This window comes from Erpetoichthys calabaricus, chromosome 4, assembly GCF_900747795.2.
Source record: "Erpetoichthys calabaricus chromosome 4, fErpCal1.3, whole genome shotgun sequence".
Classification (NCBI taxonomy): domain Eukaryota; kingdom Metazoa; phylum Chordata; class Cladistia; order Polypteriformes; family Polypteridae; genus Erpetoichthys; species Erpetoichthys calabaricus.
In genome coordinates this window covers 248,445,278-248,469,817 of record NC_041397.2, presented here as the reverse complement: position 1 = coordinate 248,469,817, position 24,540 = coordinate 248,445,278, and the positions used below count along the sequence as shown (strand labels likewise).

Genomic DNA, 24,540 nt, shown 5'->3' with positions numbered 1-24,540 from the left:
GGTAGGTGTGTGGAATATCTTGTTTCTCCGGCATGATGATCATCTTCCTTTTTTGTCAGAGGAGCTTTGTAAACTCTGCATTTCAGTGGCAGCATTCTCTGAGGTGCGCAGACCTGGGACTGGCCAGATCTCTGTAGGTGGCTACACTTTTTATTGGTCTGGTCACTGTGATGGCTGTCATACTCTGAGTAGCTGTTGCTGTGGTGGATTGACTCTTTCCAATGGCATCCGATGTCACTCCTTTCAACGAGCGTCTTATGAGTAGCAGATTAAGGCTATCTCTGCATGTCTTGTCTGTTGCCTTAAGTGTATGCTCCGACCGTGGTGAGGGAGACACTTTATTTGCAACTTTGCTTGGTGGTTGATGGGTGCCTAAGATGTGAAACTCCTCTGGTCATGGGTGACTTCAATGTGAACACTGGCACTGACAGGTCTGGCAATGAGGATTGTGTTGGCCCCCACGGATCTGGGGCCTCATGTATAAACGGTGCGTACGCACAGAAATGTTGCGTACGAACGTTTCCACGCTCAAATCGCGATGTATAAAACCTAAACTTGGCGTAAAGCCACGCACATTTCCACGGTAACTCATACCTTGGCATACGCCATTTCTCTGCTCGGTTTTGCAGACTGGCGGCACCCAGCGTCAAAGCAGTACTACTGTTCCTGTGTGGTCACCCTTTCTTAGCTCCACATTCCTGACGCGGCTTTATAAATACACTGAAACTAACTGCATATTGTTTATTAGTGTAATGCATCTGATTGTAATTAATGCAGCAATATAATGGTCCAGGAAATAGCCATAGTATTCCAAATACCATAACTGCTTTAGCGTTGTAACTCTCACTGCATCTTCTTCTTCTTTCAGCTGCTCCCGTTAGGTGTTGCCACAGCAGATCATCTTTTTCCATATTACTCTCACTGCACCCCTCGGGGTATTTATATCACTGTATCTGAGTGGGGAATCACAGCAGCAGCTGATTGGAAAGAGAATTACACAGCATGAAGCAGACGCTGCCTGAGCCAAGGCAAAACGCTTCAGAGACTTCCCTGTACGGACTTCGCGGTTTAGAGAAAGTTTCATCCCAAGAGCTATAAACGCACTCAATCAGTCCATTAAGTGCTCCTTATAAGTACAATTACCTCACTGTAAACTTGCACTACAGTTATAATATTGCACAACCTGCGTCACTTTGTGAAGCGCGTATTTACATATGATGACGATATCATTTTTAAGATGAAATGCAGCAAAATATGTTGATTATATTATACAGATAAAACTCTAACTTCATTTAAATAATCTTTATTGTTAATAATTAAACATGTGAGGAAACGGTGCCGCAGCGCTAGCTAGTTCAGGGATTGTTCCTGTATTGCGTTGTATTCTTGCTGGTGCTGACGTGACACTGGAAGGATAGATGGATATAATAATTAAACATGTACTACGAAGATATTTCAATGTTCCTTAAAAGTTTTGAAGAATCGGCGTTTTAAGCTTACAGATGGCTTCATGTCTATATAGCTGATTGTGTGGCGATTGGGTTTTTGGAGAAAGAAAAGTAAGGACAGGAATTGGAGGTTAGTACGTTTGAAAGAGACGGTACTTCTGTAATAAATTATTTCATCGAAGGTCGCGCATGGCGCCGCAAGCCTCTTGCATGAGACATGAACAAGCACTGCGCCACCGTGTTCCCATGTTTAATAACATGCTTTCATTCCTATCATCATGAAAAAGATCACGTATACATCTCAGTATTTTAATTATTCAGAGAGCTGTAATATCATGAATGTAATGGATTATATGTCCTGTCGGAGAAAGAGAGAGCCCGTTTAAGAAGCAGGTAGTGATTCACACATGTAGAGCACATAGAAGATCAAATACAGAACAAAGCATTTTATGTGCCACTTTAGTTACAATGGGATTTGAGAAACTAGTAAATTAAGCGATTTTAAGATGAAGTTTATGATGTTGTACTTTAATGGCAAAATAAACTACGTGATTAAAGTGGAAATTTCGAGATTAAAGTTGACATTTCGTGCTTTTTTCCCCACTGTGTGCCTATTTTTTTTGTCTGTACCCTAATAAGCTTTCATATGACACTCAGATGGTGGGCTACGACTCACCTTTTCACGGCGACTTTGATATGTGATTTCTTTTTTATTTCGGGCACTGTGCGACTTTGTGAACTTGAGCCTTCGAGTTTCTCCGACACTGTCACTCAATCAACTTTCTTTTGTTGATTATACCACTGTTTAAACCAACAAATAGTACGTTTTTCCTTTGCCTCCACTTGGTATTCGCTGAAATTCTTATATTTCCCCCCGTGCTTTTCCCATTGTCTTTTCACAGAAGGCTATTTATATTGATTTGCATATTCAAAGAGGCGTAATTCTGGGAGGAGTTGGGGTGGGACAGAAGGCGCGTGCATGTACGTTACTTTTCACGCTGATCAGGATTTATGTAGTGGAAGAACGTGAAAGTTTGCGTACGTACAGATTCCTGCATCTGGATTTTTCTGTGCGTACGCACAACGCAGTACCCTCCTCCACTCAAGTGTTCCTCCCATACCTCCCAGCTCCAAGTTGTCTGGATAAGGTAGTACAGCCCATTTTATTGCAGACTCTGGAGTACTTCCTATGCCAGGGCGATTGCCCGATGAAAGCACTTCTGACTCGCCTGGATATCCATTACAATAGGGAGCTTGTCTCTCTGCAGCGCCATCTCATGGCACCCAGTGATCCCAGCAGGGTTGTTCTGCCGGATTACATCTCCCAGCAGGCTCTACTGGTTTCATAAAATGCACCAACATTTCAGCCTCCTGCCATCTAATGTACTGGGAGAATAAGAAACCTCCAGTTACGTGTTTCTTTTCCAGTGGGCTGTCTGTCCATCCCTTTTGGTTCTTCCTTCCGGGTCTGATCCACTCTTCCTCCCTGGCGGGATGCCTATATGCTTTTTGGTAGCTTCATGGTAAGGAACCATCCCCTATCCTGCCCGGGATGCCCGTCTAGCCCATGTGGCATCTACAGTATGTAATTTAAGCACAGTAATGTAAAGAACCCCTTAGGGCATATAGGATGTTAAATGTTATTTATTTTCAAAGTATAGTTTAGTTACAATGTTTTAGCATTTTTTAATTAATATTAAAGATTAATTTAATTAATTTAAATGAGAATTAAGCAGCATCAGATATCTTTAAAAAGCCTCTGAAACTTTTTTGAGATTTTGTTTCTCATTAACTGTGAATTTATGAACTCTTAATCCACAACACTACACCAAGCTTCATAGTAGCCTAGTATGGAGCAGGCTAAGACGTAATGCTTAGTTGCCTCAGTTACCATGTGTGACTTGTCCTAACCATGTTTGTTGGAACCAAAACCGACACAGATAAGCACAGTGACTGAATTTAAGAGAGCCTTACACTCTTTTAAAATGTGCTTTGTGGAATAATTCCCAGCTGATGCAGGTACAAGCATGAATACACTTAATTTGTCTCAAAGCTGTCTACTCAATGTTCTACATGCAAAAGAAATAGCATTTCAAGCCAAGAAAACATATACAGCAGTTATTACACTCTGTAAGACGCAAACTAACAATTCAAGTTTTCACATGACCAGCACAGTAATGCTCTGTGTGCTATCAGAAATCCTACCGGGGTAATTATAAAAATATGAAATTTACAGCACTGCTTCTAGCGTTTCAAGGATCCAGCTACAGTAGTGGATGAGATCAGTCATTGTTGAAATTTATGGATTTTTACCTTTTTGTTTATGCTTTGTTCATGTAATGTCACATAACATTATTGTGCAGGTTGAGGGAGTCACTTGTGCTGATTATGTTTGTGTGTGCGTTATTATGTTTTCAGTTGCTGCATTTGTTTGTCAATTTTCAGTTTACACCATTGGTCTCAAGGTACCATATGGTAAAGGGAGAAAGTTTTGCAATGTCAGAATCTTTAACATCACTCAACTTGCCTTTAACACACTAAAAGACTGAAAATAAAAATTTCTTACTGTATCTTTGAATAAAGGTCTTGATAGCCAAAGTAATAATTTGAACACTTAAAGTATAATTATTAGCCGATCCGACAAATTGAAAGTTGTAGAAGCAAAGCCATCTTTCTGCTAATTAAAAGCTATAGCAAATTAGATAACACTTTGTGCAAGTGACTCCTCCTCTTCATTCATTACTTTTTTGTTCAAGTAAGTCTTGGTTTCTACCACTCCTCCTTTGATCTCCATTTTTGCTTTTTATTTTCCTAACCTGCTGCCTTAATTTGTAACCTTTGGATGTTTAAAAGTTCAGTATCCCTAACTGTCCAGTTGACACTGCCATCCAGCTCTTTTTCTCCCCCTCCTATTTAAAAATGTGAATGTTTATCATGGCTGTTCAAACATTGTCATAGATATTATGCTTTTTACTGTTTCAAGGACCCAGTGATTTATCATTTTAAAACTTGTGTTACTACATATATTTCTAATCTGAATTAATGCATTTCACAGTGGGCAACTTTGTTATGATATGGATTTTTGTCATTTGCTTAAACAAATTTTGAAATAACTTGGGCAGTCTATTCTTTAATAAATGTTCATCTGATGTTTTTACTTTTTTAAAGGCAATTAACTGTAGTCTTGCCCATATCAAACCTTTAAAAAATTGTGAATGGAGCAAAGAAAGCATTGAGCAATTTCAAGAATTGACAAAGAAATCTACATTGCTGGGAGTGACAACAGGTATGGCTTTTCTCTGAGCAGTACTTGTACTTTCCATATTAAACTTATGTGCATGCTATTAAAAGAGTATTATTTGGAAACCTACGGCTTATTTAAAACTGTGTGTCACACTGAAACATTTTTTCAGGTATTCATCTGACACATTGCTTATGGCATGATTATGGGTGTTTATTACTTTCTTCATCCACCACCAAACTCTCAATGGAATGGTTCTCAACAAAAGTAAATTATTACAGTCATCTAGAATGTGTTTGTCAACTCTGAGCTGTTGTGGGATTAAAGTTAATGCTTTCTAGTTCCAATTTTACTTTTGTTTTAATTGTAAACTTTTAAGTTCCTGCCAGATTCAGTTCATGGTCACAGAAAGAGCAGCATTGGGTGCAAGGCAAACACCTCATTTCAACTGGGACCAGTTTAGGGTTAACTTAATTTGCATGTCTTTCTTTAATGAGTAAAATGCATAAATGCCCAGAGGAATCCCCAGATGGACAAATAGAAATATAAACACAGACCATTGGATTTGTGAAGCAGCAGCATTAAACTCTGTTATAAATGTCTCCTGGATGCTAAATATTTCCTTAAAAAATTATTTAAGCCACCATCACAGCTTCCAAAACTTTTTTCAGCAAATTTCAGCCTTCATTTATATATCTTTGGTAGGCAGCAGGCAGTGCGGTAACATTTTAAAAGTTATTTTTGGCAGTTATGTTCCATTAACTTTTTGTTTTAATATATTTTGCACATTTTCTTAGTATTAGAAAGAGAGTCTATTTGGGAGTCCAGTTCAGGGTCACAGGGATCCAGTGCTCTTGGTACCGCTGGGCATAAAGTGGACCAACCCCAGAATGGGTGCTAGTCAATCGCAGGATATACTATCACACACATTTACAATTCATTTGAATATGGGAGATAAACTAGAGTACCTAGAGGAAAACTCCTGCAGAAACATCAGTCTCAATTCAGCTTATCGCAAGAGCAATTTATAAAGTTGTGTTCAGCAGACCTAAATGATATGTTTAAGGCTCTTGATTGCATAACATTACTGTAATGTATATCACACTACTTAAGTGCTTAAGTATTTTTATCATACGTTGGAGGTTTAGAAATATCTGAAATGCCAGTTTTTATATTAGTGATGTATTAGTGGTTTTATTGTACTTTACTCCCTTCATTCCACTGATGTATACGCCTTTTTTGTCAAAATACAACACAAATTTTTATATTTGCTTATAATTGTTTCATATTACCCAATACTCGTATCTCGTATGTTGTTCTATTGATTATTTCAATATCATTTTTAAACTTTGTCACTTTTATGAGTTTTTCTGGTAATTCTTGAAATAATTGATTTTTAAAGGTGTTTCTTCAAACAATATTCTCCTCACAAAGCTATATAGTGTGTCAGATCATGAAAATCAACTGGTTGACATTGGAGAAGTTCTGGTAAAGGAACATTTGGCTGCTTTTATCAATAACAGGTAAGTAAGTAGGCCATTTTTTCTTTACCTGTTCAACTACTATGATGTAAAATAAATGAGCTGTTGCCCATGTCTACAAATGCTAGTGATTTTGTGAAGAATTTATTATTTTACCACTTATTATTATTGTTTATTTTCAAGAGAAGTAAAAATTACTGTCCTGTAACAATCCCCATAGATGCTGAAGAATATTTTGAATGTTTTGTGGTAGTATATGCAAAAAGGTTGCTATAGAATTATAAAAAAAAACCACTACTGTCATAGAAATTTCTGCAATTTTGCAAATGCTTTTACTATGGTGTGTTGCAAACAAAATTGCTAATTATTGTCAGAACTATTTTACTCTCTTAAGATGCATTAACACTCCCAGTTCTGCTTAATCCAACACTCAAGGAAAAACACATTTTTTAATATAGTATATTTTTTAAACTTAATTGCAAAATTAACTATTCATTGTTGTAATATATTGAATAAATCTGCATGATGGTTACTACAGAATACTGTCTACTTCATATTCACTAAAATTGTCCACAAATCTGGTGTCCCATTTGTCAGTTGCATTACAAGCATTTAAAGAGCTAATTCAGGCTTCAGAAATGTTGCCAGTGATATAATTTATGCAGCAGCCACAAAATAAGCCAGAAAAACACAACATCTGCACATACCTATACTATAATCAGAAAGTGGATACACCATACCTATAACACTGTTGTACCACATGATCAAATATATGTTTTTATTATATTATAGTAATAATAATAATAGCAGCTCAATACTCAAAACACGGAGCGCCCAGTCTCAAATCTGGTACCTTTTGAGTTATTAGGCAGCAGTTTTTACCTCTACACCATTCAAGAATACATACAGTATCAACTTCCTGTCAATTGACATCTGAGCTTGGATTTTTAACTCATTGACAGCAACCTGTAAATCAAATGTTTTTTTATCCTCTTTGTTTATATTCTTGAATAAAAGATAGATAGATAGATAGATAGATAGATAGATAGATAGATAGATAGATAGATAGATAGATAGATAGATAGATAGATACTTTATTAATCCCAATGGGAAATTCACATTCTTCAGCAGCAGCATACTGATAGAAAAATAAAAGTAGAAAAGTACACATACATATACAGTCAGTGCATGTTTATTTGATATTTGGACTAATGTCTTCACACATTATACACTTCTTGTCATTATTATTAATATAACATGGAAAAGGTTTCTGCTTTAGGTATGTATTCAGCATTTCTTGCCTCGCATTTCCTTTCATCCTAAACGTACCCAGATCTTTGTAGACACAGAACACACATGAAATGCATGTTTTCCAAATAACTATATACTGTATTACTTACCCTATACAACTCCAGGCACCTCACACGCAGATAAGGAGCCTTGGCTTAAGCTGGGAGAACTTTTTGCCCGAGTTGAGCTACGTCAAGAGGGGGGATGGGATAGCAGGCTGCTTGCTACTTGTGCTGATCGACATTTTTACAAAACAAAAGACGCTGATGGAGAGGTGCGAAGGAATTTAAGGTGGGCCAGGATTACAAGTTTTTTCGTATGCTTCAGGGATTCTAGTGTTAATATGGACAAGATAAAAACAAAGATGATCATTGACTTTAGGAAGGCACATGCTGTCCACACCCCACTGCATATCAAGGGTTCAGTGGTGGGATTGGCCAAGGGCACCAAGTTTCTTGGTGTATACATGGCAGCTGACCTTTCTTGGTCACTCCATAGCCAAAAAAGTACAGCAGTGTACTTGCTGAAGAAGGCAAGCCAAGACCCCAATCATCCCATTCACTTCCATTGCTCAAAATACTATAACACAATTTGCATAAAAAGACTTGCACAATTACTCGCTCAATCAGAGCGGCACCAGATTCAGTCCCAGAGCCTCTTGTGCACGTGATCAGAGCATGAAGAGATGGCAAGAAATGAGCAGCGGAGTCTAGCGAGACCACCAATCAAATGTCTGTTATACCATGAATACACCATGCGTGTAGGTGGAGCATCCTTGAGCAAATCAGTGTATGCCATCAACAGAGCATGACTTCTGTTGTACACTTGGCTATTTGAAACGTGCCAGTCAGTATGTAAACTAAGTCGTCTTCCATTTAATGATTAGATATAATAAACTTTATTAGTCCCAAAGAGAAATTCACATGTATACAGCAGCAGAAACATAAAAACAAGTATACAGACTCGCAGGACAAATAATACAACCAATTAATCAATATGTAAAAAGAATGAAATAAATAAGTGTATATTGTTCAGATATTTCAAAATGGTATTTCAAAATAAACTTAACGAGTTCCCTGGGAGGAAGAATTGAAATGCCCAATAGCAGTGGGCAGAAATGATGCCTAGAGGAGCTTCTTGGCACACCATGGTGGAATGAACCTGTGGCTAAAAGTGCTCCAACTCAGCGTCTCCTGGAGGGGATGGCGGGTATTTTTCATGATACCAATTTTGCCACCATTCTCTTTTTTACAGCAGCTTCCGGTAGAGCTGGGTATCAGCCTTGATGTCCCTATTCGATTCTGATTCAAGTACACCAATTCAATTTGATATTGAATTTATCATTACTGAATTAGTATGCACTGATATATTTGATGTGGTGGCTTTTTTAGGAATTACTTAACCATGAATAGAGAACATTAATATGATAATTTAACTAACACATGTATCACCACATCAGAGTCCACAAATATTATGGGGGCTCCTTGTTTTAATACAATGCAATGGCATTTACTTTATAAAACATCTGTATCATCTTATAATATATATATAATATATTATTGTGGGTTCGCTTCCCGGCTCCTCCCTGTGTGGATAGCGCTTTGAGTACTGAGAAAAGCGCTATACAAATGTAATGAATTATTATTATTATTATTTTTATAAAATAATCAAATATTGCTACTTAAATAATAAATGCAATTCAATAACCTGTTCGTGTGTTTTGAATCTCATTGTAGATACCCTTCAACTAAACTATTAGGCAAATTTATTCCCCTATTGGACATTTTAATTTCGTTTAATACATTTTAAGATACAGCAGGAAGACTCATGTCTTTCAATAATTCTACAAGTTACACACATCTTCATCAGCTCACTTTTAGAAGTCAATATTATTCAGTTTCAAAAATGTGTCCTCACAGTCCTCAGACATAAAGGAAGCATTCTTAAACAAGGGTCTAGAAGTAATGCTTGTTGACCGCGTCATTGAATGGATGGAATATAAAAGAAAAAAACAGCCATCATGACTGATAATGCCACTTTGTGCACAGACTCACTTTTGTATTGCAGGCTGCTCTGAAAATTCTAACAATTGCCCACTTGCTTTACCAGGTGAGGCATGTTGTAGGGTCTCTTATCTTTTCAAATAAAAGCTGCTATAGATTGTTATTTTTTGGGCAAATTGTTTAGGCTCTACTTGTTTGGATGTCAACTGAGACGACATTTTTGGGTGATGTCGGGATAAGTGATTTCTTAATTATTGTTGTAACACAACAAAATTAACTTCTGAGCTGCACAGCTTACATATGGCTTTGCTTTTATCCAGTTGTTCTTTACCAATGCACCATTTGAATCCATGGTAAGTCCACACATCTGATATAACTATCTATGGTAGCAATGGCGGCGCGCATGGTCGCAGTGGCTCACGGCACTCCTTTTCAGTGCACTTTTTTGTTGTTTTTATACTTTTATCTTGCTTGTTTGTGCACGATCGGTTCGGCGAACATCCGCTACCTTATAGAGATCGGTGTCCAGTGCCAGACATCTGTTTCGTGTGTTTTTCATCACACACACAACATCCCAGACAACATAGCGAGACCACCGGGCTCTCCACGGATTGTTGTCAGGTCTAGGAGACGGCGCAGATAGAGGAGGGAAAGGAAGCAGAAGCGGGGCCGCAGATCCGGTGTTATCCTAAGGTTAAAGAAACAACCGCACAAGCCACCTCTACCTAGCCTGTATCTCACCAATGCCAATGACTTGAAATTACAACTCGCTGGAAATCACTATGTTCGTGACTACTGTGATTTGATTATAACTGAAACCTGGCTTCACCCGGGGATACCCGATGCTAGTATGCAGCTAGCAGGTCGCACTCTGCTCTGCTGGGACAGGATAAAGGAATCCGGTAAGAGCGGGGGGTTTGAGCTCTGTATTTATGTGCATGAGAACTGGTGCAACAACAGGACAATTATAGATAAGCACTGTTCCCCTGACCTCGAGTACATGTCTGTAAGATGCCGGCCATTTTTTCTACTGAGAGAGCTAACAGTAGTGATTGTCATGGCTGTGTACATTCCACCCAAAGCCAATGTAAACTCTCCTGCTGAATAACATTAACGAACAGCAGCGAGCCCACCCTGACGGTGCTCATATAATTGCAGGAGACTTTAACAAGGCCAACTTGAAGACTGTACTCCCGAAATTTTATCAACACATTAAGTGTTCTACTAGAGAGGAGAACACTCTGGACCATGTTTACTCCAACATCAAGCATGCGTACAGAGACATACCCCTCCCCGAACTCGGACAGTCCGACCATCTTTCTCTCCTACTCTCCCCAGCCTACACCCCTCTCAGACGCAGTGCCAGGCCCACCATAAAGACTGTTACAACCTGGCCTGAAAATACACTCTCCAAACTACAGGACTGCTTCGAACAGACGGACTGGGACATATTTGAACACCAAGAGCTGGAAACATTCACAGGAACGGTACTGGACTATATCAGGTTCTGCATCGGGAATGTGACTGTGGACAAAAAACATTCGGGTTTTCCCAAACCAGAAATCCTGGATGACCAGCCAGGTCTGTACACTCCTCAGAGACCGTGACGCTGCCTTCAGGTCAGGTGAGGGAGCTCTGTACAGGGCTGCCCGAACCGCTCTGAAAAGTGGAATTAAAAAAGCCAAGACAGACCATAAAAGTAGCATAGAGTCCCACCTGTCCAGCCACAATACATGGGAGGTGTGGCAGGGAATACAAAACATCACAAACTACAGAGGCTGTGATGCAACAACAGGAGATCTGAGTGCACCGCTAGCAGAGGAGCTAAACTGCTTCTTTGCTCGCTTTGAATCATTACAACAGCAGCACTCACCTGCTCCAGCCCTGCTCCCACCCTCACCGGGTTCCTGCACTACTCCACTCACTGGAAAGGGGGCACGATGTCAGACGGGTGCTCCTGGCAGTGAACCCCAAGAAGGCTGCCGGCCCAGATGGAGTGCCTGGTAGGGTGCTCAGAGCGTGTGCCCACCAACTCACCTTTATCTTTACCAAAATCTTCAACCTCTCCCTAGCCCAGGCAGTCATTCCATCCTGCCTAAAATCAGCCACAATCATTCTAGTGCCGAAGAAGTCTCCCATCACCAGCCTAAATGATTATCACCCTGTGGCCCTCACTCAAGTAATCATGAAGTGCTTCGAGAGACTGGTTCTCCAGCACATCAAGGACTATCTCCCCCAAGACTTCGATCCCTACCAATTTGCATATCGCATGAACAGATCCACAGAAGACGCCATTGCTGTAGCTCTCCACTCTGTGCTGAGCCATGTGGAGCACCAGCAGCGCTACGTCTGGATGCTGTTTGTGGATTACAGCTCAGCTTTTAATACAATCATTCCTGACATTCTCATCACCAAACTGGTCACTCTTGGCCTCCCACCTCTCACATGTGTCTGGATAAAAGACTTTCTTACCAACCGGCTCCACACTGTGAGACTCGGACCCCACCACTCCTCCATTCGCACACTGAATACCGGTACCCTGCAAGGCTGTGTGCTGAGCCCCCTTCTGTACCGTCTTTACACCCACGACTGCAGTCCGGCCCACAACAACAACCTCATCGTCAAGTTTGCTGATGACACCACAGTGGTCGGACTCATCTCAAAGGGAGATGAGGCAGCTTACAGAGAGGTGGTCCTGAAGTTGGCAGCCTGGTGTTCAAAGAAAAATCTGGCTCTAAACACCAGGAAAACCAAGGAGATCATTCTCGACTTCAGGAGGCACAGCACCGACTTAGCCCCCTTTACATCAACAACGAGTGTGTGGAGATTAGATCCATACCTTCTTGTTTCTTGGCATCCTTATCTACGCTGACATCTCCTGGACAGACAACATCACAGCAGTCATCAAGAAGGCTCAGTAGCGGTTACACTTCCTGAGGGTCCTCAGAAAGCACAACCTGGACTCCAACCTGCTACTGACCTTCTGCCGCTCGTCCATCGAGAGCCTGCTGATGTATTGTATCACAGTATGGTACGGCAGCTGCACCATGGCAGACGGAGAGGCTTCAGCGAGTGGTAAAGGCAGCACAGAAGATCATCGGCTGCCCTCTCCCCTCCTTGATGGACATTTACACCTCCCACTGCCTCAGCAGAGCAAAAAACATCATCAAGGACAGCTCCCACCCTGGCTCTGATCTGTTTGACCTGCTGCCCTCAGGGAGGCACAACAGCTGCATCACAACAAGGACAAACACTCAAGAACAGTTTTTTTTTCCCAAAAGCCATAACCATTCTAAACTCACACATGCACTGACTACACAGTCTAACCCCCCAATCCCTGGACTTCCTTCTATCCATCAACTGTGCAATATCCAATATCTAAATGGTACTGAATAATAACTTTGTAATATCTGTATACTGTACAATATCATTACTCTCAGGGTACAACATCCACTACTCACTGCACATGATCATCATTATTGTGCAGTATTTAAATTATATGCAATAAGCCAATTGTGCAATAGTTATTTATTCTTTCTAGTATTTAAATAATGTGCAATAACTCGATTTAGTTATTTTTTCCATTTGTATATAGCGTCGCAGAACTTTTTTTTCAAATTTTTGCACCATTTGTTTATTTGTTTTACTTGTTGTGTTCTACATATATGTCTGCACTGAAGGAGCTGCTTTTAATCTCATTGTACATGTGTATAGTGACAATAAAAGGCATTCTATTCTAAGATGCTGATTTCAGTTATATAGGACACAACATTTTATGTGAAGTAGTAAAGTGCTTTTTCCTTAGAATGCTTTCAAAGGCACTTAAAAATGAAGATAAGCAAAAATCTATATATAGTAATTGAGCCGGATAGAAATTCACAAGATTGAGCTTGAGACTTTTAAGGATTGATGTTGAAATGTTTTAACAAATGATACCGATTAATTGGAAAATCAATATTTTACCCAGTGTGTCCAGGGTTTGTTCTGTGATAGTGCAGGCTTTCCTGATGAAAAAACCTTTGATCTCAAGTTGCTTCTCCAGAAGGCCACACCATAGAACACAACACTGGTTACTATGGACTGGTAGAACATTTCCAGTAGCTTTGCGGACATTTCAAAAGACCAGAATCTCCTTAACAAGTACAGTCTGCTCTGGCCTTTCTTATATAGCACCACTGTGTTGTTAGACCAATTCAATTTGTTGTTTATATGGACTGCTAGGTCTTTGTAGCCCTGCTCCACGTCCTCCCCCCGGATGGTGACAGGTCTCCGGGCTACTTGGCACACCTAAAGTCCACCACCTGCTCTTTTGTCTTGGTGATGTTGAGTTGCAAGTTGTTGTCCCTGTCCCACAAGACGAAGTCCTCTACAACCTTCCTGTACTCTGACTTGTGTAATGCAGCCTATGATGGACGACGTATCTGAAAATTTCGGCATCAAGATGCAAAGCATTGAGCTACCTCTCCAGTCAATGAGACTGGCAGTGGAAAAATAATCCTGACTGTGGTGCCTGCTTTGCCCAAGTGGGGCTTTGTGGAGCATATAGATTAGAAATTATGAAAAACTAGACAAAGAGCCCGTTTTGACAATGTAAGATGAAACGGGCACGAGTGGAATAGTATAATATATAATAAGTATAAGCACCACAAACCTGATATAGGTGTATTGAATGAATGCGTAATTAGGCCTTGAGCTGTACTCAAAATCGCCTTTCAGGCCTCTAGAGCTTTAATCTAAGTCGCATCTCTCTTTGAATTTTTGCGGCCGTAAATCCGCCGCCTCCCATGATGCTGGGGTTGGATGTCGGTCGAAGTCGCCTTTCTCTTTGAATTTTCACGGCCGTAAATCCGCCGCCTGCCGTGATGTCGGTCTCGTAAGGTTTTTCGGGCGACTGCGCATTCGGCTTCGGACATGAGCAGAAGGCGACTGCGCATTTGGCTTCGGACGGACAGACGCGAGTGAGTGAGTGAGGAGACTGTCGAATTATGTATTAAGATGCAGTGGTGTGCAAATACCCGGCATAGTATTTTTAAATATATGTCAGATATATTTGTAATATAATAATATTAATGTATTCCAAAACAAACGTATAATTACTTGAATCAGCACAGTATTTTTGATTTAAGATGTATTTTTTTTAATGTATACAGTGCATCTGGAAAGTATTCACAGCGCATTGATTTTTCCACATTTTGTTATGTTACAGCCTTATTCCAAAATGGATTAAATCATTTTTTTCCTTAGAATTCTACATACAACACCTCATAATGACAATGTGAAAAAAGTTTACTTGATTGTTTTTGCAAATTTATTAAAAATAAAAAAACTGAGAAATCACATGTACATAAGTATTCACAGCCTTTCCTCAATACTTTGTCGATGCACCTTTGGCAGCAATTACAGCCTCAAGTCTTGTTGAATATGATGCAACAAGCTTGGCACATCTATCCTTGGCCAGTTTCGCCCATTCCTCTTTGCAGCACCTCTCAAGCTCCATCAGGTCAGGTGGGAAGTGTCGGTGCACAGCCATTTTAAGATCTCTCCAGAGATGTTCAATCGGATTCAAGTCTGGGCTCTGGCTGGGCCACTCAATGACATTCACAGAGTTGTCCTGAAGCCACTCTTTTGATATCTTGGCTGTGTGCTTAGGGTCGTTGTTCTGCTGAAAGATGAACCGTCGCCCCAGTCTGAGGTCAAAGGCGCTCTGGGGCAGGTTTTCATCCAAGATGTCTCTGTACATTGCTGCAGTCATCTTTCCCTTTATCCTGACTAGTCTCCCAATTCCTGCCGCTGAAAAACATCCCCACAGCATGATGCTGCCACCACCATGCTTCACTGTAGGGATGGTATTGGCCTGGTGATGAGCGGTGCCTGGTTTCCACCAAACGTGACGCCTGGCATTCACACCAAAGAGTTCAATCTTTGTCTCATTGGACCAGAGAATTTTCTTTCTCATGGTCTGAGAGTCCTTCAGGTGCCTTTTGGCAAATTCCAGGCAGGCTGCCATGTGCCTTTTACTAAGGAGTGGCTTCTGTCTGGCCACTCTACCATACAGGCCTGATTGGTGGATTGCTGCAGAGATGGTTGTCCTTCTGGAAGGTTCTCCTCTCTCCACAGAAGACCTCTGGAGCTCTGACAGAGTGACCATCGAGTTCTTGGTCACCTCCCTGACTAAGGCCCATCACCCCTGATCACTCAGTTTAGATGGCCGGCCAGCTCTAGGAAGAGCCCTGGTGGTTTCGAACTTCTTCCACTTACGGATGATGGAGGCCACTGTGCTCATTGGGACCTTCAAAGCAGCAGAAATTTTTCTGTAACCTCCCCCAGATTTGTGCCTCAAGACAATCCTGTCTCGGAGGTCTGCAGACAATTCCTTTGACTTCATGCTTGGTTTGTGCTCTGACATGAACTGTCAACTGTGGGACCTTATATAGACAGGTGTGTGCCTTTCCAAATCATATCCAATCAACTGAATTTACCACAGGTGGACTCCAGTTAAGCTGCAGAAACATCTCAAGGATGATCAGGGGAAACAGGATGCACCTGAGCTCAATTTTGAGCTTCATGGCAAAGGCTGTGAATACTTATGTACATGTGCTTTCTCAATTTTTTTATTTTTAATAAATTTGCAAAAATCTCAAGTTAACTTTTTTCACGTTGTCATTATGGGGTGTTGTGTGTAGAATTCTGAGGAAAAAAATGAATTTAATCCATATTGGAATAAGGCTGTAACATAACAAAATGTGGAAAAAGTGATGTGCTGTGAATACTTTCCGGATGCACTGTATGTACAAGAATGTGTTGCATTGTTCAGACGTGTTAGAGGTACTCTGAGTCATATGTTGCTAATAGTCTTGTTTGTGTCTGGTTCCTTTTAGACTGCACATCTTTTCCAAACAAAGACTTTCTCTTCTTTTGATATTATTATAATTTCTCATCGGTTGTGTTTTATGTATTTCTATTTAAATCTGAATGATTGGGGCTAAAGTTTCACTAGGTCTCATTTGCTCCATTAGCTAATGTTTCTGTTAGACCTTTAGTCATGTTTTGTTTCTGGTATTAGGTGCCTTTGTTTTTTTATCTTGGTGTATTTTGTCTGTTTCAGGGTTATAAAATGTTTGATCAATCACTGAGTTTATGTAAAGTCTTTGCTGACATTTAATCAATAAAATAAAATTAATTTTGTATAATATTTTTTATTTATTTTTGTGTTTGAATATAGAGATATTTATCTTCCATCATTTGAAGTTTGGGATGTACCTGTTGAAAGTGAGATTTCTCCAGTTCTTATCTCTGAGACTGCAGATTTTGGAGACCAAAAAGAAGAAGATATTTCATTTGCAGATCTGAATATTTCTTTAAGCTACTTTACTGATTTTCAGAAGGAGCACGATGTAAGAGTAACACATGTAAACTCCCCTGGAAGTATTTTTGTCCATTTCCTTGCTGCAGACAATGTACTTAAAAGGTAAAGTATTGTTTCCCACAAAAATCTAATCTATCAGTGGGAAGTATTCCTGGATGAGGTGGGGAATGGTTGGTGGGAGTGGAGCAGGACCAGAATGTGGAAGTGTATGTGCGTTGTCCTCATGGAAAAAGTCATGGTTTTGGTCACATCACCATTTTCATTATGTTTTGGTCTTTACAATTAAGTTTTTGTGAGTTAATTCATACATATATTTAAATCAATTGGATAATGATTAGGATGATTATTCCCATTCTTCATAGTGTTCAGCTGCACTATCCGATTATAATATACAGTATCCAAACTCATGTCCACTTTAAGGTGCATCAATAGCAATGCTGTACTATGGCACACTGATACACTCTGTTATTTAACGAGAAATAACTTGTAACTTCATATTTTTGCTTATGTTTACACTACTTAACAAATCTGAAACCACATCCTTAGGCAGTATGGCATAGTGGAGAAGGCTTTGGATTTCAGACCCTGAGGTGGTGGTTCAAATCTTGCTACTGATATTGTGTAACCTTGAGCAAATCACTTCACCTGTGTCATTAAACGTGACCACATTTGCCCACTGGCAAAAGCTTAGCCTAAAAACCGGATTGGGCCAGATCTGGACTAGAGATGTAGTGCATGCATAGGAATTGGTTAGAAAAATGTGATTAATACGTAAGAGCAATTTCACATTACGTAATGGACTGAATGTGAGAATGACACTGGCATAATTCTGGTCAATTTCCTCCCCAAAACCTTAGGAAGTTTTGAAGGTCACCTATTAAAACCTGAACTGAGCAATTTTGTAATTTCTTATGATAAATAGCTTGAAAATCTTAGTTCACGTATGTGTATGTTTTTTTTTCCCCCCTCGATTTCCTGTGTGGGACTGGAGAAATACTGAACTGCTTTATCACTTAGATATTATGCTTTGAAATATTAAATTGTAAATCTTAGCAGTGCTGTTTGACTAAAAGTAAGTGTGAAGCTTGAGATGCATGTAATTGGAAGTAAGTAAATTTTAACTATTGCAAGACTTGAATTTTGTAACCATATGTTAATTGGATGTTAGCAATAAAAAGAAATGCTTTATTTCAGGTGTTACCTCATTCGTAGTGGGATAAAAGTGAAGTAACAAAGAGGTGAATCCAAGCAAATTTTTGTAATCTTATAATAAATGGAATGAAATTTGTAAAATATAGTGGTCTGTATCATCACTTCTAAACTGCTACAAAAATATCACTTTTCTATTACTTATATTGTGCATCTAATCTTTTGTTTTTGTATTTTATTTTCGTCATTTATTTTATTTTCGTCCTTCAATGAATATACTTAACGCTTTTAATATTAATTTGATCTAGATTCATATGTTTCTCATTTCATAGGTTCAGGTGGAGGGTTTCACCTTAGGGGTCTCAAGGAAGTGCTAAGATGTGTTAAATGCTGGTCTGTTAGATATTGCCCTCCAACAGTGAACCTTGTTAAAGTCTCAACACCAGTAGCTAGGTCCAGAGATCTGGAACTGCAGAGTGATCCTTACAGGCCCTAAGAACACAATTGCCTCCACATCTCTCACCTCAGCTGGCTAGCCTTCCATACCCTTATCTAGACACCTGCCAATGCTTCTTTTGTATAAACCAAAGAAATTTGGCTTTTGTATCTGAAAATGTTGCAAGTCACCTTTGGCATATGCCAAAAAAGTACATAGTAATAAAACTTAATTATTTCTGCAAAAAACACTTTAAACGTGTACGTACAGTGAGACTTAAAAACTGAATAACAGAGCTAAATTTAGATACATATTCAAAACATTCTTTCTTTGTATGTGAGCAGATTTTTAAACAAAAGGTTTACTTTTTAAAATGTTCATATTTGATTCCTATATAGTGTGGACTTAACAGGTGAGTCTGCCAATGGTGCAGCATGTTGGAATGCTGATATGAAGTAAGCTAAGCTGCCAATGTAGTTTTTTTTCTTGTTACAAACATGCTTCTTGTGCAATATACATCCCAGGGGTTTTGAAATGTGTATGCCAAAAACATGTAAACGCGTACAAAAAAAAAAATCAGATTCATAAATTCAGCTATACGCACATTTCTAAGCAATTTACCTTCATAAATCACAATCGTCTTGTTATCTAAACCTACAACCCTCAGGTTGCTAAACAACCATATGTATCAGACATATGTAATGTTACTACCAGGGGGTGGTGCAGCACCCCAAACACCCAATACAACAGTACAGCCATAAGTTGTGGTACATAACAAAGGGTTTTAATTGTGTGAAACTCTTTCTTATATAAGCATTTCCCACACTATAAACTATATCACTCTGTACTTCTTCCGTCTCTATTCTTTACTCCTTACTTCCGACTCTGGCTCACCACCCTGAAGCTGGCTGCTCCTGTTCTACAAAACCCAAGAACACTTCCAGTGTCCCTAAAGTGTGGCTCTGGAGTACTTATGGGTGGGGCTGAAACATCCTCTGGAGGTCCCCACGGATTCCAACAGGGCTGTCCCACAGAACTACAAGTCACACTATGTCCTGTAGGTGTCTCCAACCCAGGGAGGCTGCCATCTATCATGTAGGGGAAGACAATGACCTGAAGTCACTGTCTTCCAATGTCTTCCATCATACTGGTGTCCCAGCTGGGTAAGGATTCAGGTACTGCTCCAGCTGGCATGACAGTCCCTCCGTGCCATCTCTCACAATAATCACAATGCTGCAGAACTTAATTGGCTGGTAAAACAAAAATTTTCTTGTAAATGCTCAATCAGGGCAATTATTTCATTACCATTCATTTTTCTGCTCATTTTTATGTAATGTACTATAACGAGCAGATAAGTGAATATGGAGCTGAAGTAGTTTCTGTACTTACCCATTCAGCATTCTTTGCAACTATGTCTGCACTGCTCTTTGATAATAGTCAGCATTTGGATACAATTAAGCGTACAATTCTACATAAATGATTAATTTTCAAATGAAAATGGGAAAAGAGACACAGGTATTTAAAGCTATGTCAAAGAATACAAAAATCTGAGTTTTTTGGAAATATTTCTGGGGTAGTTCTATCATAGTACAGTTGGTATAATGCTGGGTTGAGTTTGATGTGCTTAATTTTACTTAAAAGTGGATTGCTGCTTTTATTCATGTAAGACATAATTTATGGTGAACTACTGATAAATGAAACTGAAGTTTGGAGTTCAAAAAATTACAATTGGACATGTAGTTTAAATATAGGTGGAACCAGTGGTTTTTGTTGTTAACTAAAACAATGCATGTAGTTAACAAAAATAATTTCTTAAAAAATTAAATATAAAGCTTTAAAATATCTAAAAGTTAGGACTAAACAAAAACAACACAAATTTTTTATCATTTTGATTTTTGCAACACTTTGTGCTTATGTTCATGAAATGGATGTGTAGTTGCCAGTATATTCATTAAAACCTCAAAGCCATAATGTTAGCGTAGATATTACTATTTACTTCAGCACTATTTGCTTCTAAATTAAGCCTCTACATTAACACCAGTGTTTCAGTTGTCATCAGATCACTGATCCCCTAACACATCATCGTCTGGAAAAATCCAGCAATACAGATTTAAACATTAGAAAATGATGCATTGATTCAAGTAGCAGAAACCTATAAATAAATGCATCAGTTTTGTTTTAAATCATTAATTTGCTGTATATAGTGTTTTGAAACAGGGTAACCTAGAGTTATTGTGCCTAACATTTTTAAATCACAGGTTCAGTGGCTCAGGCTTAATTCTTAGCATACTTGTTACCTAATTCATGCATCATTTGATTACAATGTAGCCTTGATCTGTTAAGTTATCATCAGACCTTTCAGCTCTGTCACACATATTTGAATTGTATGTGTCATGTGTTTATGTATTAATTTGACCAGTATGCAAGATGATTGATAAAATTCGACTAAAATAAAAATAATTTTTGCTTTGCAGAAAAATGTATGTGAATAAAACCAGCTGATAAAATGTGACTAAAACTAAATAAAAACTAAAAAATAGCATGAAAAAATAAATGTCAAAGCTAGAAATACATGTTAAAAATATACTGTAGAACTTAGCATCTGTAATCATTTTTTCATGCATCAGATCTACAAGATTAATATAAATTAATTCCCATGGAGACTTTTGTAATTCCAGTTCATCTGTTTGAATATTTCAAGTAATATTTATTTTATATGGCACTTTTTACAGAATAGTTTATCATAAGGTACTGAACAGGGCTAACAAAATTACTACTTAACATTGAACTAAACAATGAAGTAGTATGCTAGATAAAAAGACCATATAACAGATCCCAGAAAAACCCCACAGGTTGAAGAACAGAAGACCTGTAAAGTATGGATGATGACAAGTTTTAAAAAGAACTGTACAAATCCAAGACATCTGTTGTAAACGTTAACATTTATTGTTATTGTAAGAGCCAATCTTAGAAAGTTAATGGAAAGTTAAACTTATTGGTGTTTGCTTAATTTGAATAGAATATAATTTTCTTTCATTGCCATAGACAATGGTATAGTCTTTTATCCCCTGTAAGTTAATAAGAGATAGAATTTTCTTTGCTATAACTAAGATACAGTGTGTTAATTGAGTCAGTTGTTGTTTAGAATAGGTCCCAGTGCTAGCAGGGACAGAGCGACTCATTTACAGTATGAAAATGGGATAAGCAGGCAGTTTTCTGACCATGTTCTTTCTGGATCCATTTTTGATCTTTTACTGTCTTCACCTATTCCACCAACACTAAGATAGTCTTGTTGACCACTATAACACAGCCCTTCATTCAGCATTAGATAAAAGCGCTCCTTTAAAACATAAGGAGGTTTCCTTTAAGCGTCAGCTCCTTGGTATAACTCAGATTTGCGATCTATGAAAGCAGCTTCCCGACGCCTTGAGAGAATGTCACGTAAGTCTGGCCTCACCGTGCACATCCAGGCTTTCTCTGACCACCAAAGAGCTTATAGAGAAGCACTAACCGCTGCCAAGAACACCCATTATGGCAGAATAATAGATTGTGGCCACGATAACCCAAGGGTTTTGTTTTCTGTAGTTAATAAACTACTTGAACCTGCATCTGGCCCAACTACCTCTTCTACTGAAGTCTGTGAGAATTTCCTCCACTTTTTCCGTAAAAAAATTAAAGATCTAAATAATTCAACTAAAGTAAATACATCATCTGTTTATATCTTTCCCTGTCTTCCCATTCCATCCAGCTCCTTCTTGAAGTTCTCGCCAGTCACATCCGCTTTTGTTAATAACCTACTTTGTAAGATGAGGCCGACTACTTGTGTACTGGACCCCATCCCCAGCACACTACTTAAATCCTGCCTTCATGCCATAATCCCGGCTATTACAACAATAATAGACACATCCCTTGACACTGGCTCTGTGACGATCACTTTTAAAAATGCTTCTGTAACCCCAATGTTAAAAAAGTCTTGCCTTGATGCTGACAATCTTAGCAATTTTTGGCCTATTTCTCACTTACCTTATCTGTCAAAAGTTCTTGAGCGTGTTGTAACTTGCCAGCTCACCAACTACTTAACTTCTAATAATTTGATGGAACCCTTTCAGTCTGTTTTCAGGGTGCAGCACAGCTGTGAAATTGCTCTGCTACGTGTAACCAATGATTTGTTTATGGCAGCAGACTCTGGACAAACCAGCATATTAATTCTATTAGACCTCAGTGCAACATTTGACACTGTCAGACATGACATTGTACTGTCCAGAATGGAGAATATGCTGGGTATCTGTGGCACTGCCCTCCAGTGTTTCAAGTCCTACCTTACTGATAGGCAAGAGTTTGTTAGTCTTGGCAACATCAGATCCAGCTCAGTGTCATTCACACAAGAAGTTCCTCAAGGCTCTGTCCTCGGCCCTGAACTCTTCTGTATTTATATGCCTCCCCTTGGCCATATTATTCGTAGCTTTGGACTGGGTTATCATTTTTATGCAGACGATATTTCAATGTTAAAAGTGGAACTTCATCAGAGCTTTCTCAGCTCACAATCTGCCTCAGTGAAATTAATACCTGGATGGAGCAGAACTCTTTAAAATTAAACTGCAACAAAACTGAACTCCTGCTGCAAATTGGGACCAAAGTGCAGCTTAATAAAATGAGCTCCTTCCCAGTCCATCTTGGGGTGATCTCATCAGACCTGCCTCTACTGCAAAGAATCTTGGTGTCATTTTTGATTCCTCCCTTTCTTATTCCGCTCACATAAATCACATTAAGAAACTTTATCACTTTCACCTCCATAACATATCCCGTGTTCGCTCCTTCCTCTCCTTTTCTAATGCTGAGAAACTTGTCCATGCTTTTATCACATCTCACATCGATTATTGTAATTCCCTACTGGCAGGTGCCCCTTCTAATCTTATATCACAGCTCCAGCTTATTCAAAACTCGGCTGCAAGAGTCCTTACTCGAACCAGCAGCAACGAGCACATAACACCCATCCTGCATCGTCTTCACTGGCTCCCCGTGTCTTAAAGAATTGAATATAAAATTCTATTAATAACCTACAAAGCCTTAAATGACCTTGCACCAAACTACATCAGTGACCTTCTACATCACTATGTGCCTGTCCGCCCACTAAGATCCTCTGATTCTGGCAATCCTGCTGTGCCTCACACTAATCTACACTCCATGGGTGACAGGGCCTTCAGCTGCATAGCGCCCAGACTCTGGAATGACCTACCGAAATTAATTAGATCTGCTGACTCCATGAATTCTTTTAAAAAACAACTCAAAACTCCTCTGTTGAGGAAGGCTTTTAGCGCAACCTGACTTTATTACCCTTCTTTCAGTTTACCTCTATGTCAAGATGCTCATGTAACCTGTGTGTGTGTGCTAGACCATCAATTATGTTGCCTGTTAGGCTTTTCTCTGAATTCACTATCTTACTCTTCTCTGTTTATGTGATTTAGGACAATGCTATATACTGTACAGTAATCCCTCGCTATATCGCGCTTCACCTTTCGCGGCTTCACTCCATCGCGGATTTTATATGTAAGCATATTTAAATATATATCGCGGATTTTTCGCTGCTTCGCGGGTTTCTGCGGACAATGGGTCTTTTAATTTCTGGTACATGCTTCCTCAGTTGGTTTGCCCAGTTGATTTCATACAAGGGACGCTATTGGCAGATGGCTGAGAAGCTACCCGGCTTACTTTTCTCTTTCTTTTGCGCTGACTTTCTCTGATCCTGACGTAGGGGGATTGAGCAGGGGGGCTGTTTGCACACCTAGACGATACGGACGCTCGTCTAAAAATGCTAAAAGATTATCTTCACGTTGTGATCTTTTGTGCAGCTGCTTCCTGAAACGACATGCTGCACGGAGCTTCGCATACTTACAAGCTCGAAGGGCACGTATTGATTTTTGATTGAAAAACAAACTCTGTCTCACTTTGTCTGCTCCTGACGGAGGGGGTGTGAGCTGCCGCCTTCAACAGCTTTGTGCCGCAGTGCTTCACATACTTAAAAGAAAAACAGCCCTATTGATCTGTTTGCTTTTCTCTATCTCTGTGACAGTCACTGCTCCTGACAAGCACTCCTTTGAAGAGGAAGATATGTTTGCATTCTTTTAA

At 39.3% G+C, this 24,540-nt stretch overlaps 1 protein-coding gene across 1 annotated transcript in view; it reads left to right on the top strand.

Moving 5' to 3' along the window:
* Positions 1-24,540, top strand: part of rnf17 (ring finger protein 17) — a 234,783-nt gene that overhangs the window by 58,335 nt on the left and 151,908 nt on the right. Inside the window, exons 6-8 of the mRNA XM_051926656.1 lie at positions 4,617-4,734; positions 6,092-6,212; positions 16,686-16,931. Of these exons, the coding sequence (XP_051782616.1) occupies positions 4,617-4,734; positions 6,092-6,212; positions 16,686-16,931 (485 nt within the window). The remainder of the gene's footprint in view (positions 1-4,616; positions 4,735-6,091; positions 6,213-16,685; positions 16,932-24,540) is intronic.